The sequence below is a fragment of the Oratosquilla oratoria genome, chromosome 22, assembly GCF_046742065.1.
Source record: "Oratosquilla oratoria isolate Oo_2021 chromosome 22, ASM4674206v1, whole genome shotgun sequence".
NCBI lineage: Eukaryota > Metazoa > Arthropoda > Malacostraca > Stomatopoda > Squillidae > Oratosquilla > Oratosquilla oratoria.
This window is the reverse complement of record NC_134798.1, coordinates 58,832,747-58,851,279: the sequence shown is the minus strand read 5'-3', so window position 1 is coordinate 58,851,279 and position 18,533 is coordinate 58,832,747. Positions and strand designations below refer to the sequence as shown.

The following is an 18,533-nucleotide window of genomic DNA, read 5'->3' as shown; positions in this document are numbered from 1 at the left end:
CCTTGTCTGAATCCAAATTGCCTTGGATTTAGTACGTTGTTTTTTTTCCAAGTATTTTACCCATCTACTTTTGATAATTCTTTCACATATTTTTGCTATTGTACTTGTTAGAGAGACTGGTCTATAGTTGGTAGGTTTCTTCTTTATTTCCTCCTTTATATATAGGTACTATATTTGCTTTTTTCCAATCTTCTGGAACTTTTCCTTCTTTTAAGGAACTGCTTATTATGCTATGTATTTTGTCTGCCAGTTCATTCCTACATTCTTTCAGAATCCAGTTTGCTATTTCATCTGGCCCATGCGATTTTCTGACATCAAAATTACCCAAGTGTGTCAATATTTCATTCTTCGTTACTTCTATTTCTTCCATAGGGGGGACTTTTTCCTTCCACTCAATCTCTTCAGGTTGTATATTTTCCCTTGTAAACACTGATTTAAAATGTTTGTTCATAATTTCTGCCATTTCCATTTCCTCAGTGTATTCAACTCCTCCTTGTCTTAATTTCTCCAAGTCTTGTTTGTTTTTCAGTTTATTGTTTACAAATCTGTAGAATAGTTTTGGTTGATCTTTACACTTTTCTATAACATCTTTTTCATATTTTCTTTTTTCCTCTCTGCACTTTTGTACATATTCATTTCTATAACCAGTATATATTTTCCATTTTTCAGGTCTTCTGTCTTTTTTCCATCCGGTCCAGGCTTTGTCTCTTTTGTCTTTTAACTCCCTACAACTTTTGTTGTACCAGCATTTTACATATTCTTTTTTCTTGTTTTTGTCTTGGGACATACTTTTCCACTCCTTTTTTGTAAATTTTTGTCAAAATATTCCATTTCTCTTCCACTGATGTTTCTTCTTTGTATATTTCTTCCCAGTTTTCTTGTTGGAAGAATTCTCTTATTTTATCAAAGTTTGTTTTTTCATACATCATTCTTCCTTTTCTATATTGTTCATTTCTTTTCATATATTTTTCTTCATTAAGTTCCAGTTCAATCAATATGTGGTCACTTTTACCTATTGGTGTTTTATATTCAATCTTGTCCACTATTCTAGGTTCAGATGTAATTATTAAGTCTAGCCTCGATGGTTCTTCTTCATTTCTATACCTAGTGTTCTCTTGTATCCATTGTGTCATTGAATGGTCAGTAATCATCTCAAGTAGAGCATTTCCCCATGAGTCATCACCACTCTTTACTGTCATTTCTTCCCAGCAGATTTCTTTGCAATTAAAGTCGCCCATCATAACTATTCTTCCTCCGTCTTCCATTATTTTAGTTAATGCTATCTTTGTGTCCTCTAACATACTTTTATGTTCACTCTCCTCCCATGAGGCTGTTTTCGGAGGCACATAATTGATCACAAATTTTCTGCTCTTCTTATCTCGGTCTTCCACTTCTATCATAATCATCTCTACTGTATTCTTTCCATATATGACACCTTTCACGTTTATATCCTTCTTTGTCAGGAACATAACTCCACCCCCTTGTTTTTTCTCTCCGTTTCTAATCCAATAATTGTATGTATCATGTCCTACACTGTTGGGTGGTAGTGGGCCTTTTAATTTTGTTTCTACAATTCCCATTATGTCCGGTTCTTTTTCTTTCAAATAATCATTCAGTTCATTCAATCCTGTTATCAATCCATCTATATTTGTGTAAGACACTCTTAGTTTTCTGCCACTTCCATTGTGTTCTCTGTTTCCCTTATGTTTTTCTTTAGTATGTCGAACTGCTTTATTTTCATGTTCACTACTCTCCAATAGAATCTCTCTTTCTCTGACTCCGTTCTTTCCTCGTTTTTTGCCTTAGCTTCAATTCTTTTCTGCTTTTCTGCCTCTCTTTCCTCCTTATTCATTTCTCTTTTTATCCATACCTTTTTATATTGATCATTTGTTGCTAGTTTCCCTGTCTTGGATAGAATTTTCTCTGCTGTTGTTTGTGACCTGAATTTAATCTTAATTGGTCTGGTCTTATCTGTACTATATTTTCCAAGTCTGAATTTTTCCTCAATTTCCTTTATAATTTCTGGTTCATCTTCCTGGACTAATTTTAATAAACTGCTTACCCTTTCATTTTCCTCCTTGATTCTTGCGGTTCTATCTGGGTTATGTTTCTCTTCCATTCCTAATATAATTATACATTTCTTTTTGTCAGCTAATTCTCTTACTATATTCTCCTTCTGTCTCATCACTTTAATAACTGAGTCTTCATTATGTTCTTTCAATTGCTGTTTGACTATGTCAGTGAATGAAACCTTATTCCCTTCTTGAGTTATTCTCCAATTTTTAGCTTCTGTAGCTATTTTCTCACTGTTTTCATTACTATTCTTCTTCAATTTCTCATTCTCCTCCTTTACATTTCCTAACTGTCTTTTTAGGTCCTCTACTTCTTCAGTTAAGTTTCTGTTAGCCTTCTCTAGTTGTTCCAATCTTTCAATTCTCTGGAAGATGGAGTCTACCTTACCTAACTTACGTTCCAAGTCCTCGATCACCTTATCAACTCTCTCCTCTAGTCTTATCAGTCGGGGGGGGGTTGTGTCCCCCCCACCCTCTTTAAATCCCTGGAACATATTCTCGTCACTTTCTACTGTATTTCTCCTCTCTATACTTCTAATCTTTACATTTTTATTTGCCATTTCGTCATCCGGTGGTCGTTTCATGTTGACCTTACGCCCGTCTGCCTGGGCCAAGTCCTCCACATCCTCATTTCCTTCCATTTCCCCAGCAATCCCTCCCCTTCTCCTCTTTTCCTACTTACCTACTGCCTCACGAGCAATTTCCCCCCCCCCCTGCAAACACAAAAAGGCACTTCTCTTTGCGTTGGTATCCACAATCTGCACTTTTCTTCAGAGCGTTCGTCAAGCCGTCCGTTCGTTGAAAGTGTGTGTGTGTGTGTGTGTAAGGTCATAGCATTACCCATAGATCGGTCATACAAGCTCTGAGCTCTCTTCCGGGAGGGAAACTGCTGTCGATCACGAGTCCAACATGTGATCCAAAAGACCAGGGTGAAGGTGAATCACAAGCACAGGTAGCACTCTTAGTACCTCACCTGGTCCAAACACTTTGAGCATTATAGGGACTGACAGTTGCTTACAAGACGGTTGTTCAAGGGATAGATTCTCAGAGCGCAGCATTGGCAAAGAGGGCGACATCTGCTCGCAATTTGAACACTTGAATTATGTTCACACTAAAGTGACTCTAAACACAACTATTAGACCTTGGGTCTCACACTAAACTATCTTACCTTCATCCTTAAAAGAAATAATCAGTCCCAATATCCCTGAGTAGATCTTTACCTTTGAGGAATTTACAGCTAGATTTTTCCATTGAGTATTTCAAGTTGGATTTCTGGCATTATGTATTTTTCAAATCCAAATTTGTATATACAATTTTCTCTACAAGTTTGTCCTCTTAGACAACAAATGCTAATTGAATACTTTGCCACAGATTAGCAAATGTTATTTCTGTTTCAATAAGAAAGAAAAAAAATCAAATAAATAAACACCGATTCTATAATTTCTATTTCAAATTAGTTTTATATAATATGGTACCAATATTCCAGTCACTGGCATGGTTTACTTCCTGAATGTGATTGAACAACCATTTTATATTCTCCTTATCTAGTGCTCATATTATGACTAGTTTGGCCTGTACAAGTCGAATCACACTGTTTACAAAAACAGAATATATATAAGACTAGTTTATGAAATACAACTCTTATAAGAAACATTTACTAGTTTGTTAGACAACTTATTAGGATAACCAAGAAATAAATTTCATATAATTTGGCAAATGTTTTGTTATTTCTTGTACATGTTTATGAAATGGAGTTTTAGTTATACCAGTGAAGGTAGTATGGGGACTCATTTACGATAAACTTATTTCTTATTAGCCTTCACACACACACACACACACTTCAACGAATGGACGGCTTAGAAGACGTTCTGAAGAAAAGTGAAGTCTGTGGATCCCAACGCAAAGAGAAGTGCCTAGTGTTTTTGCAGGGTGGGGGGGAAATTGCTCGTGGAGTAGTGGGAACGTAGGGAAAGAGGAAAAGGGGAGGGATTACTGAGGGAAATGGAAGGAAATGAGGAGGGAGTAGACTTTGACCAGCCAGACAAGCGGAAGGTAAACAAAAGACTTAGCGAGGATCAAATGTCTAATAAAAATGTAAAGATTAGAAGTATAGAGAGGAGCAATACAGAAGAAAGTGACGAGAATATGTTCCAGGGATTTAAAGAGGGTGGGGGGGACACAACCCCCCCCCCGACTGATAAGACTAGAGGAGAGAGTTGATAAGGTGATCGAGGACTTGGAGCGTAAGTTAGGTAACGTAGACTCCATTTTTCAAAGAATTGAAAGGTTGGAACAACTAGAGAAGGCTAACAGAAACTTAACTGAAGAAATAGAGGACCTAAAAAGACAGTTAGGAAATGTAAAGGAGGAGAATGAGAAATTGAAGAAGAATAGTAATGAAAACAGAGAGAAACTAGCTACAGAAGCTAAAAATTGGAGAATAACTCAAGAAGGGAATAAGGTTTCATTCACTGACATAGTCAAACAGCAATTGAAAGAACATAATGAAGACTCAGTTATTAAAGTGATGAGACAGAAGGAGAATATAGTAAGAGAATTAGCTGACAAAAAGAAATGTATAATTATATTAGGAATGGAAGAGAAACATAACCCAGATAGAACTGCAAGAATCAAGGAGGAAAATGAAAGAGTAAGCAGTTTATTAAAATTAGTCCAGGAAGATGAACCAGAAATTATAAAGGAAATTGAGGAAAAATTCAGACTCGGAAAATATAGTACAGATAAGACCAGACCAATTAAGATTAAATTCAGGTCACAAACAACAGCAGAGAAAATTCTATCCAAGACAGGGAAACTAGCAACAAATGATCAATATAAAAAGGTATGGATAAAAAGAGAAATGAATAAGGAGGAAAGAGAGGCAGAAAAGCAGAAAAGAATTGAAGCTAAGGCAAAAAACGAGGAAAGAACGGAGTCAGAGAAAGAGAGATTCTATTGGAGAGTAGTGAACATGAAAATAAAGCAGTTCGACATACTAAAGAAAAACATAAGGGAAACAGAGAATACAATGGAAGTGGCAGAAAACTAAGAGTGTCTTACACAAATATAGATGGATTGATAACAGGATTGAATGAACTGAATGATTATTTGAAAGAAAAAGAACCGGACATAATGGGAATTGTAGAAACAAAATTAAAAGGCCCACTACCACCCAACAGTGTAGGACATGATACATACAATTATTGGATTAGAAACAGAGAGAAAAAACAAGGGGGTGGAGTTATGTTCCTGACTAAGAAGGATATAAACGTGAAAGGTGTCATATATGGAAAGAATACAGTAGAGATGATTATGATAGAAGTGGAAGACCGAGATAAGAAGAGCAGAAAATTTGTGATCAATTATGTGCCTCCGAAAACAGCCTCATGGGAGGAGAGTGAACATAAAAGTATGTTAGAGGACACAAAGATAGCATTAACTAAAATAATGGAAGACGGAGGAAGAATAGTTATGATGGGCGACTTTAATTGCAAAGAAATCTGCTGGGAAGAAATGACAGTAAAGAGTGGTGATGACTCATGGGGAAATGCTCTACTTGAGATGATTACTGACCATTCAATGACACAATGGATACAAGAGAACACTAGGTATAGAAATGAAGAAGAACCATCGAGGCTAGACTTAATAATTACATCTGAACCTAGAATAGTGGACAAGATTGAATATAAAACACCAATAGGTAAAAGTGACCACATATTGATTGAACTGGAACTTAATGAAGAAAAATATATGAAAAGAAATGAACAATATAGAAAAGGAAGAATGATGTATGAAAAAACAAACTTTGATAAAATAAGAGAATTCTTCCAACAAGAAAACTGGGAAGAAATATACAAAGAAGAAACAACAGTGGAAGAGAAATGGAATATTTTGACAAAAATTTACAAAAAAGGAGTGGAAAAGTATGTCCCAAGACAAAAACAAGAAAAAGAATATGTAAAATGCTGGTACAACAAAAGTTGTAGGGAGTTAAAGGACAAAAGAGACAAAGCCTGGAACAGATGGAAAAAAGACAGAAGACCTGAAAAATGGAAAATATATACTGGTTATAGAAATGAATATGTACAAAAGTGCAGAGAGGAAAAAAGAAAATATGAAAAAGATGTTATAGAAAAGTGTAAAGACCAACCAAAACTATTCTACAGATTTGTAAACAATAAACTGAAAAACAAACAAGACTTAGAGAAATTAAGACAAGGAGGAGTTGAATACACTGAGGAAATGGAAATGGCAGAAATTATGAACAAACATTTTAAATCAGTGTTTACAAGGGAAAATATACAACCTGAAGAGATTGAGTGGAAGGAAAAAGTCCCCCCTATGGAAGAAATAGAAGTAACAAAGAATGAAATATTGACACACTTGGGTAATTTTGATGTCAGAAAATCGCATGGGCCAGATGAAATAGCAAACTGGATTCTGAAAGAATGCAGGAATGAACTGGCAGACAAAATACATAGCATAATAAGCAGTTCCTTAAAAGAAGGAAAAGTTCCAGAAGATTGGAAAAAAGCAAATATAGTACCTATATATAAAGGAGGAAATAAAGAAGAACCTACCAACTATAGACCAGTCTCTCTAACAAGTACAATAGCAAAAATATGTGAAAGAATTATCAAAAGTAGATGGGTAAAATACTTGGAAAAAAACAACGTACTAAAGCCAAGGCAATTTGGATTCAGACAAGGACGATCATGCGTCACCAATTTAATATGTTTCTATTCAAGGCTAATAGATATAATACAAGAAAGAGATGGATGGGCTGATTGTGCATTTCTAGACCTAAAAAAAGCTTTTGACAAAGTACCACATAAGAAGTTGCTTAAGAAATTAGAATATGAAGGAGGAATACAAGGTAAATTGCTAAATTGGATGGAAGACTTTTTGCAAGAAAGAAAAATGAGAGTAGTGATAAGAGATCAGCACTCAAAATGGAATGAAGTAATAAGCGGTGTCCCGCAGGGAACAGTTCTGGCCCCAATAATGTTTGCTATATATATTAATGATATGGATGAAGGAATTGAAAGCTATATGAGCTTCTTTGCAGATGATGCAAAATTACTGAAAAGAGTGAAAACTGAAGAAGATTGTGAATCACTACAGAGAGATCTAAATAAAGTACAAGAATGGAGTAGGAAGTGGGAGATGGAGTTCAATACAAAAAAGTGTAGTATAATGGAATTTGGAAAAAGCAAAAACAGAATAACAGGATCATATAATTTGGGAAAAGAAGGAATAAAAAAAGTAGAAAATGAGAAGGACCTGGGAGTCATTGTTATGAATAATATGTCACCTGAGAAACATATAAATAAGATTTTTGGAGAAACTTATAATTTAATAAGAACAATCAAAGTGGCATTTACATACCTGGATGAAGAAATGGTGAGGAAAATCTTAATCACCCTGATAAGACCAAGATTGGAATATGCAGCAACGATATGGTCACCAAGTACAAAAAAATGTATAAAAAAACTTGAAAGAATACAAAGAGCAATTACTAAACTGGCACCAACACTCTCAAAACTATCATATGAAGAGAGACTACAAAAACTTAAACTACAGACACTAGAGCAAAGAAGAGAGAGAGGAGATTTGATAGCTATTTACAGAATCATGAAAGGCATAGAAATTACTGATAGAGAGAATCTGATAAAATGGGATGACAGAAATACAAGAGGACACGGAAAGAAAATAAAAAAAGACAGCTATAGAAGAGATTTTAAAAAGAACAGCTTTCCTCACAGAGCAATAGACAGTTGGAACAAGTTAGATGAGAAAGTGGTGTGTGCAAAAACAATACATGAATTTAAAAATAGTTTAGATAAAATGAGATATGAAGACGGGACCCCACGAGCATACCTCCCCTTCCCGTAAAATACAACTAGGTAAATACAACTAGGTAAATACAGCTTGATAGTGTGGGGACACTGTGCTTAATCGCTAATGTAGCGATCAGAGTTTGCGGCTCGACCAGGCCTGAAAAATTCAGCACTGCGAGCTGGCACTCCAACTCTGGTGGGTAAGGAGTTGAGTGTAAGGTCACCACTTTACACAAAGATCAGGCCATATATAAACTCTGAATTCTCATCCAGGAAGGTAATAATTAATGATCACATGTCCAGCATGTGACCCAAGAACATACAGTGAGACCTCTCATTAACGGACTTTAATTAGCTGTGTGTGCGGTGTTTTCGCTGTGTTTTTGGTGCTGTTGTTTAGTGCGTGCAATCACTATGCCACCCAAAAACCACTTCAAATCAACAGATTATTCACATCAACGGACACCGTCACCCCCCTTTTAGTCCGTTAATGAGAGGTAGTGCTGTACTGAGACACACATGTGAGCACATCACATATGTGGCATGGCCTGGTTTTCGAGTGCTTTTGTGTATTTGAAATATAAAAAGTAATTTTGAAAGTTTGGATCATACTTTGCAGTTCAGTTAATATACATCATGTGTAGCCATTGTAATGTTTGTCCCGATTCACTCTCCTTTCTTTTTCCTTTTTGCAAATCTACCAGGACATTGGAGTATGGGGGTTTGTGTCCAGATATCTCATCTGTCTATCCTGTTCTTAAGAAATAAGTAAATAAATAAAATAAATAAATTAGAATTTCTGCAGTTTTCCTTGTCCAAATAAAATTACCCGACAGCAGCTAGAATCTATATATCTATATATATATATATATATAAAAAAAAAAAACGGAATAGGTTTTTGATAGATATGATCCTTCTGCTGCAGTGATTTTTCTCAGCTGAATAAAACTGCTTGGCTGCATCTAGGACAAAAACATGGTTCATAAAATGTGCAGTAAAAGTTAATGTCTTATCTCTCTTCATTCTTGTCCCTTCTTAAGAATATTAAAATATTTATTCCATCTCTGACAAGAAATGAACTGCCTTACAATCAGATGAAGAAAACCGGGAGCAATTGCCTGTTCGGAACCCTACGTTTCGTGCAGACACAAGAGCTCGAGCATCAGTCGCCCTTAGGACATCAGGGAACTGCGACGCCACCCCACTGTAAATAAACCAATAAGAGCACATTTGATTTCACTTTCATCATTTTCCTCTATCGTCACTAGAAATACACACTTATACTGAAAATCCCGTCCCCATTATAAGGGTATGGCCGAGTCAATGCATGTATCCATCCTGCAGCCAACCTACCCCCATTCAAAACTCGTTCATTTTTTCCCCAATCTTAACATCTAGAATCTAGGAGGTGTTAAGTTTAAGGACTATTCCTCTTTCCAGCTACATTGCTTGGATTAAAAGTAATCTGACAAGATGTAGTGCTTCCACAGCAGGGAGCCCGACAACCAGAGCTGGTATACCTTCACAGCTTCATCTCATGGTGACCCTCCTTCATCTGGTCAAGAAATTTACCGAGAATACATTCCTCATCCATTTACTACTATTCTCAATTGTCTCCTATCTTTTGTACGCTCCCTTCCTTGTTCTTGCATCCACTGCCCCCTTCACTCCATCCATCCACCTCCTTCTCTGTCTCCTTGTGTTCACTCCATACATTCCTGCTTTTCACCCTCGTTCCTCAACCACTCTTTTGCTAAGACTATCTCAACACTCTCTGATCTACCCCACCCTACATCTTTATTCCCACCACCATAGGCTGGACAGAGTGAGAAACAAGGAGGCGAGGAGGAGAACGGGGTTGGAAAGGGAGTTGGGAGATAGGGTTGATGAAAGAGTATTGGGATGGTTTGGACACATGGAAAGAATGAGTGAAGAAATATTAGTAAAAGAGGTGTGGAAGGCAGAGGTTGAAGGAGTGAACATGAGGGGGCAACCAAGGATGAGATGGATAGATGGGGTAAAAGGGGCATTGGGAAAGGGGAATGTCTGTCTACTCTATTTATTTGTGATTGGACAAGGACGGGGGGGGGGGTCCCCATGTAATGAAGCAATTGGGGGTAAACCAGCTTAGGCCGTAGGGCCCTGCTGTGGGGGTGTTGTTGTTTTGCTGCATTATTTCTGACACTGCTTCTGACCCAGGGCAGTGGACAACATGCAGGGATGACCCATCATCCAGGAGGTGCCAAGATAAGGGTGGAGGGGAGTGGAGTGTGATAGGAATGGAATGGGTGGGAGTGGTTTTTATGCCTTTGTTTTTTTGGCTACCTCCCTTACAAGGAAAAACAAATTGGTATATGTATATACATGTATCTATGTATTTCTGATGTAAGCAGCAGGTAAGGCCCAGGAATCCTTTATTCACAAAAAACTAAGATAAAAGAGAAAACAACTAGAGTTTGATGGGTGAGGGGTGGATACACCAATTATAACAGGGAAGACGCCTTTTATTAGATTTTTCACAAACATAAATACATATACCAAATGCTTTTTCCCCCTTATATGGGAGGTAGCCAAAAAGAAAAAGGCATAGAAACCACTCCCACCTATTTCATTTCCCATATATTCCACTCCCCTCCACCCTCCTCTCTCCCTCCTATCTTGGTACCTCCTGGATGACGGGTCATCCCTGCATCCTGTCCACTGCCCTGGGTCAGAAGCAGTGTCGCAAGACACAGCACATCCACAGCAAGGCCCTCCCACACTGTCCCCTCATGCAGAAAAGGAGAAGACGGGGAGAAATCCCTTTGGGCTGCGTCACAAACACCCCCCACATTTACTTGCCTCCCTTACTCTATTCATCTCCACCTCCAAACTTCCTTTCCTGTCATACATGACCCAAGATACATAAAACTGTCCATTTCTTTGAACCTTTCACCCTTTAAATTCACTCCCAGCCCTCCACTATCTCAACACCTTTCTGCCTACATTTACTTTCAAGTTTCTCCTCTCACATAGTTTCCGAAACTCTTCCACCAACTGTGTTACTCTATCTTATGACTCATCTAGAACCCCCGTGTTATTTGCAAACAACACCTGTTTTGCTTCCCACTTTCCTCCACTCTCGCTCACCAGGTTCAAACTTGTCTAGTTCTGCCATGGTTTCCTCTCTCATCACCCTATGCACATACATATTAAATAATCATGGTGACATTGCACAATACTGCCGCCATCACACCTTCACCTCAAACTATCCATTCTCCACTCCTAACCCTCTTGTGTAAAAATTTTGACCACCCTCAAAAGACTCCTTCCTCTCTCATACATCCGTGACACCCTCCACAATGTCTTGCTCTCAAACCTACTATACCTTTTTTACAAATCTTATTAACCCCTTCGTTACCGACCCGTCAACCTTACGTAAACAAACGTTTCAAACCGTCCCACGAATGGCTGGAGCCTTATGTTTGTAAACACAGACACTTGCCACCACGTGGGTAGAAATAACCCAGAAACCGAGGCCTTGAGAGCCCTCAATACACACAGCTTATAACTGTGACACGTGCGTGTCACGGGGAGCACGCTCGGTTCCTGGCGGGTGCACTCAGCTGTGACACGCAGGTGTCACAAAACACACATCCAGTACTCAAGGGGTTAAAAGCCCAAAAGGCATCCTTACCCTTTACCAAAAAATTACTTTAATGTCTGTTTTACTACACAATTTTGATCTGTGCAACCCTCGTCCTCTCCTAAACTTACACAGCTCTTTCCCTAAATATTCCCTGTTCCCCTCATAATTCTTTTAATTAATACCTTCCCATATATCTTACCTATTACACTTAACAGACTGATCACTTAAAAGAAACAATTCATAATTATCCCCTTTTCCCTTGCACAGTTGAACTATACATGAACTACTCCAACTATTAGAATATTAAAAGTAATAGTGACAGTAAAGTGATTTGTAGAAGTAATACTGAATGATGATTGGTAAAGATATGCACGTGTACACTTACCTGACTAGTGTTGCCAGTGCAACCCCTACCATCCCTTCCTGCATTGCATTGGCAGCTCCCATGCAAATAGTCGCAAGGATGCATTGTGGATCTTCCTCAGCAACCATTAATAAGTAAGATCGAAGCACTGTGAAGGCTGCTTGGGTGACTGCTTTGTGACAATTCTGCCGTCCCTTGTCACACCACTGCGATAGGCTTACCTTTGATAAGATTTTTTTTTTAGCAATGAATAGCGAAAGAATTCCAGCAACTATCCAGATTATTTTTAACTTTGTTTAATTGAATATATGAAACATGTCAATTTGCTACAGGTAAATTAAACATCAGGTCCTCACCTTGTTGTTGGGCAGGACGAAGCTCTTGAAATTCTGCTCCTTTGAGTTTTTCCTCCTTGTTTTATGTGACCTCACCATTCGATGCCGTGACCATTTCTCAGGTTGGTGTGTATCTTTTTCTACAAGGCCAATTTCTTTATCTATTACTTCCTTTTCCACATATTGATCAGCTTTCTCTCTGTATTCTTCTTTCTGTGGTATTACTTTCTCATGTTTCAATTTATACATATTTTTCATATCACCTTTGTGTAGACTGCTAACATTTTCACCATCAGAATAATGTTTTATTTTTGTTGATGGTGTATGATCTTTTTCTTTATTCTTGACAGACAGTTTGGTCTTCCTTTGACCTACATTTGTACTCTGTATATCACTTGCAAGGGCCTGGGGCATGAATCTAGAATAGCTGTGTATATCCTGTTGAAGCGGTGTTGTGGGAAGATCACTGAAGGAGTCATAATCAATGTCAAGGAAGTGCATGGAGCTGTTAGAATTTTGGAATTGGTTTTTAAGTGTTCCTTGTGTAATAGGTGAGAAGTAAAAATTTCTGTCCCCCTGGCCATTGTTGTAGAATTCCTGAGAGTGAAGAGCCTTCAAGATAGTCTCTTGTTTAGAAGACATATCATCAGTTATTGTTTTGCCTGATTCTTTGAGAGTTTCTTTTTCTATAAGGTGGCCATTGGTATTTTTTCTGTCTTTGGTGTAACTACTCATTGATTCTTCATTATAAATATGATTTCCCCCATATGATGGGAACTGGTGAAGAAATTCAAAGTCTTCCAACCCAGAAGTTAGGGTTTTAGGCAATGTTAACATCAATTTAGTCTGAAGCCACTTCTTCCAGTGAGGAAATGTTGTATCTAGGAGAGGGTTCTGTTCTTCATCCCCATCTTTCCTCGAGACCAATCTGTCATGAAAAACAGTATCTCGAGACTGTCGAAAATGCAATTCTGATTCATCATCAATTAGATCCAAGTCCCCAATAATTCCCCAGTCAATGTTCAGACCACCTAATTCATTAGGAAATGTTGTAACTGACCTCTTATTATTATTATTATTGTTATTATTATTATTGTTGTTATTGTTATTATCATTATTATTGTTGTTATTGTTGTTGTTGTTATTAACATTGGTGATTGAACTGCCACCTCCAAGGCCGCCAAGTCCACCAAGGCCTGTGCCGTTTATGTTGACCATAACAGACAAAGTGAAGTCAACCATGACAGTAAGAGCCAGGGTGATGAAAGCGAAGAAGGCAAAGACTCCATTGTGACTTGGTGGACAGATCTCGATGGGTACAGATTCATAGACGGTGGGCCCCTTGATTGGCGGCAGAGAAAAGTACTTTGGCGGATGTTTATTTTTGTGACTAGAACCATAACTGCTTGCGGGTGGGCTAACAGAACTATAGCTGGAATCAGAGTATTCACGATTGAGAGTTTCAAACATTTCCATTACTTCCCTTAAGGGATAGACAGCATATTGTGATTGAGAGGTTCTACCATGTCTGTTATAGCCTCCAATATAGACATCATCACCAGATCTCCAGTACTCTCCACCTTCATCGTAACCACTTTTTCGATCACTGTGATGTTTACTATCGACGATATTGTTCTGTCTTTTTCGTCTACGTCCCTCCTGCTTATATATCACTGAGAATTTTTTCCGCCAATTATCAAGCCCTCTAAATCGTGGATCAGGTGTATTTTCTAGCACTTTTTCCCCATTCTGATACATCTTCCCACTGAAGGCTGATTCAACAAGGCTATGAAGATTCCAATTCTTTGGCTTCCTGTTAAGTGTATCCCTCTGCATTTCTGTCAGGTGAAAATCTGGCAGACCAGTAAGGTGTAGTGAAAATGCTGACCCCTCAGTTGAAGATTCATGGGGTTGTGTGCCACCAGAGACCTGCAATAATCAACTTAATTTCATTTTCTGAAATTGAAAATGTAAGAAAAAAGGTACGCATATTTATTTTTTTGATAGGCATGTTTCAATATACATCTGAAGGATAAATGTTCCTGTGTTCTACTCTGCAATGAAAGAAAAATAAATGAATACATAAGTTGACCCATGCCCAAGGTAATGTGAACTACAGTATGTGGTATTGCATACTTTCTTAACCACTTCAGTACAAGTCAAATTCTTGTACGCAGCACTGGCTGCCATATGAACGATGCATCACACTACTTTTATTATAAAATATAAAGTCACTTCTGTATTACTTGTTCTCTTTCCTGAAGAGTGCTATAGCTATTAGCCGAAATATAGAAGTTATACTTTCTTCTAAGTTTCCTTTTATTCCGACTGTTGGTTCTTCATGATTATTATTTACAAATGTGCCACTACATTTTGTCTAATTGATATATATATATATATAAAGACGCCAATGCCAGCATCCTTGTGTACCCAATCATGCCTCACAATGCCTACATAGGTATCATCATACCGAAGTGGTTAAGATGGGGAGGTGTTCAATTATTCAGTTACAAAAGATGACCATGATACTCATGAAAGATGAAGTGAGAATGAGACATGGAAGAGAGGGAGGGAGGGGGGAGACAGAAAAAGAAAAAGGGAGAGGGAGAGAGGGAGAGGGGGAGAGAGTGGGGGGGAAAGGGAGAGGGAGAGAGAGAGAGAGAGAGAGAGAGAGAGAGAGAGAGAGAGAGAGAGAGAGAGAGAGAGAGAGAAAGAAGGAGGAAGGGAGAAAGAGACAAAGGGAGAGAAAGGGGGGAAGGAGACAGACAGAGAGGTCACAGCATTTTAAAAAAAGTCTCCATAGCCATGGGTTCTCTGTTGAGTGCAATCTTTGGCAATATGTTTATGGAATTTTTAGAAGTAGGAACTTTTGCTGACACTGTTCCCAAGCATGTAGCCTGGCAATGCTACATGGACGATATCCTACATCACACCCAGGTGATTCAATCCTCATCACTTCCAAACTGCACTGAATGAGGTAGAGCCCACCATTTAGTTTTCCTTAGAAGAAATTAACAAGTCCCTTCCTTTCTTAGACACACACATCTCAGAACATGGTAACCAGCTGAAATTTAAAGTATACAGAAAACCCACAAACAAAACCAATTTAATTCATCTCTACTCCCACCATGACATCAGGGTCATGAAAGGAGTAGTGGTAGGCTTCTTCCTTAGAGCACTCAGAATATGCAGTGAAGAATACTTAAAGAAGAGTGCTGGTATACCTAGGGGACTTTTTTAAAATTAAAACTTCTAGATTTCCTTTTATATAGATGCAGAAAACAGCCCATTAAGATTTTGGAAGGCCATAGGTAGCAAGGCGGGATAGCAAAACATCTTGTGTTACCAAGCAGTGACGTTGCCACCAACCTGACTCATATTTTAAAAACCACCAATTTAGAAGTAGTGTGCCAGACCAGTAGGACAATTAAAGACATCACAAGGATGATAAAAAACATTGGCAAAACGCCAGACAGTAAAGCCAGTGTTCATCAGATTCCATGCTCTAGATGTGAAAAATCTTACAATGGAGAAACATTACATGATCTAAAAACCTGGATCCGAGAACACTGATATGATGTATGCCATGATGTCACCACCAATGCATGCATTGCATACAGGAACAGAAGCAACCACCTGATGGGCTGGGAGAATGAAGAACTTCTGATTTGTGAGCCTGACAAGATCCACAGAAAATGTTTGGAAGCAGCCATCATACAAGGAACCAACACAACTGAACAAAACGGGGGCATGTTCAATATCTCACCCAACCTAATTCCTTTAATGCCCACTGGCAAAAAAAAATTTAAGCAATCCCTAATTGCCCTCCAAAATCCCCTTTTTCCTATCAAGGTCATTGTCCACCCTCAGTAGACAATTGCTCACCCTTATTTTCTTCTTCCTTTTGTTCCTCAGTTGAGAGCTAATGTCCTTCATCCATCCAACTGTTCCATCCTATCCTTGACCTTTCCCGTTCCCAGACATTTTGTCCACCTTCTCCTTAACCCTTCATAGTATTCAGTGACCCCCCTTCCCGATACCCACTTCCTACCTCCTTCCCCCCATTCCTCTTATTTAATCTCAGTCATGTGTATTACAACTACATACTTGAAAAAGCTGTCACAAGCAAAAGGTACTAATAAAGGCTCCATTCTCATGTGGTGTTTATTCTAATATATCAAGTTCATCAGTGTGGCTCCTGTCTCTGGAAACAGGAACCACCAATCATCATTCTTCTGTACTTTTCAAAGTTTAGAAAGAGACAACTGTTAGTGTTCCTGTTACAGACCCATGGGGGCCAATACTTAATAGAAGTTGGTGCCAGTGACCACATTTAAGTTCTCTCCCCCCCCCCAAAAAAAAAAAAAAAAAAATGTGTCCTATGGAAGGGATTGGCCTAATGAGAGTCAAACATGGCATAGAACATCACCCTCTCTTCAAGTTTTTACACCTCAATTTGTGCATATACTGCAATAAAATAGATGAATCCTGTGTGCTTCAACCCAACATCAGCCAGAGGATACTGGCCTCTTGTATGGTCAACCACATGCGACTGCTAAAAGTACTTGGCCCAGCAAGCTTTAAGCCCATCCAGGTCTGGCATTAGTTACCCATCAATTGTTCAGACTTTGATCACTTGGATCTCATATTTGGAGCGGAGTTTCTCCAGGTCTCAGTATAAATTAGGTCTGAGGTCATTCACACTGATATCTCATCCAAGGTCTTCAACAATTCACTTGACATACTTCAACTTTTCCCTCCTCAACAGAGTTCTAGCCCACCATTGCAGAGTTCTGGATAGGTGCAATACCATGAACAGTGTACAACTTAAGACCAAGGATAATGAAAATCCAATTCACCAAAAGAAGTTCAGATGTTTACATGTGATTTCAGTAGAATTGAATAAAAGACATTGAATAAAATCACTATCCTATTTTATAAGAACATTGAGGAAAAGATATTATTTTGCTGATTGCTATCATTAATTTATATCAAATATAACAATGCCAACAGGCTAGAAATTAAAATAAAATTACCAAGTCACATATTTCACTGAGAACTTAAGCTTCCTGTTATATATTCACAAAAAAATATAAACAAATCTTTTGCATTTACACCAATAATGCATGCTTTCAAAGAAATATTTGGTCATATTCCCAAACGGCATAATACAAGCTATTGTTTCTTTTTTATTTTATTTTTACAACATACTCATAGATCAGTTGCTGCCATGTTATTTTCCTTTCCCAATAATCATGTAAAAACTTTTTACCTGTTGATTCATGTGTCTAACCTGCTGATCTCCGAGAGGGAGAGCATTCAAGTCATTCATGTCGGTGGCGATGAACTGGGAAGACACGACGTGATCTTTAGTGATGTCATAATGGGACACTTCAGCAGCTGAAACCACACACCACAGAACTGGTAGCCACACCTGCATTCTCTGCGATTGAAAAAATAAGAGCAATCATATGACAGAATGAAACTGTTTTAACTACTAATGAAATATTCTATTTGTCGATGGTAATAAAGTTTTAACACTTTCTTTGGCACCATCATTAGAATAATGTACAGTTATTACGGTCCACTCAATACACATGGGTAAAACGGGTGATTATGGCATTTAATTGCCCGTGGTACTTGCGCATGCGCAAACACACAAAACTACCGCAAAATCGTTCGAAGAGCTCAGTTTTTTTTGTTTGTTTTTTTGTCATTTCATCATTAAATAATAGGTTTAGGGGCCCTTAAGAGAGATACTTCTACAAGCGATTCTTTCAATATTCCTTAAAAGTAATATTACATGTCAAACATTTAGTGAATATATTTAACCCTATGCGTACTTCACATTGAATATGTTTGATATTGTACCTTAAAAAAGACATTGCAGATAGTCATTACATATTTTCTTATACAAATGATGAATATAGATTACACTCCTACAAGCAAAGAAATGGAAACAATTATTTGTAATATTGCACATATAACCAATTTGTAAAAGAAAAGATTGGTACATGAACTCAAAGGTTATTTAAATGTGATTTTATGAAAAGACAATCAGGTTAATTCAAGCCCAAAGGTAATTCATTATTTAAATACAAAGTTAAAATAAAAGTTCTGAGCTGTGTATGTGAGCAGTTAACCTGAATATCTCCATGTGGTCAGGATACAGAAGAAAAAGAAAATCATTTTGGATATTTTACATAGTTTAGTACTCATCCATAAATAAGTTCACAGAAACATCATTGTAAGAAACATATTATTTCCAGAGGCTACAGGAAAAAAATAACACAG

General features: G+C 37.8%; 1 protein-coding gene across 1 annotated transcript; it reads right to left on the bottom strand.

The window, feature by feature from the left end:
* Positions 1–8,794: 8,794 nt before the first annotated feature.
* Positions 8,795–17,763, bottom strand: LOC143037627 (uncharacterized). Its single transcript, XM_076206152.1, has 4 exons — positions 17,533–17,763; positions 12,261–14,168; positions 11,926–12,125; positions 8,795–9,116 (listed from the first exon to the last, which is right to left on the bottom strand). Exons 1-4 carry the CDS (start codon positions 17,677–17,679, stop codon positions 8,966–8,968), a joined length of 2,406 nt encoding a protein of 801 aa, XP_076062267.1. The 5' UTR covers positions 17,680–17,763; the 3' UTR covers positions 8,795–8,965.
* Between the last annotated feature and the right edge of the window lie 770 nt (positions 17,764–18,533).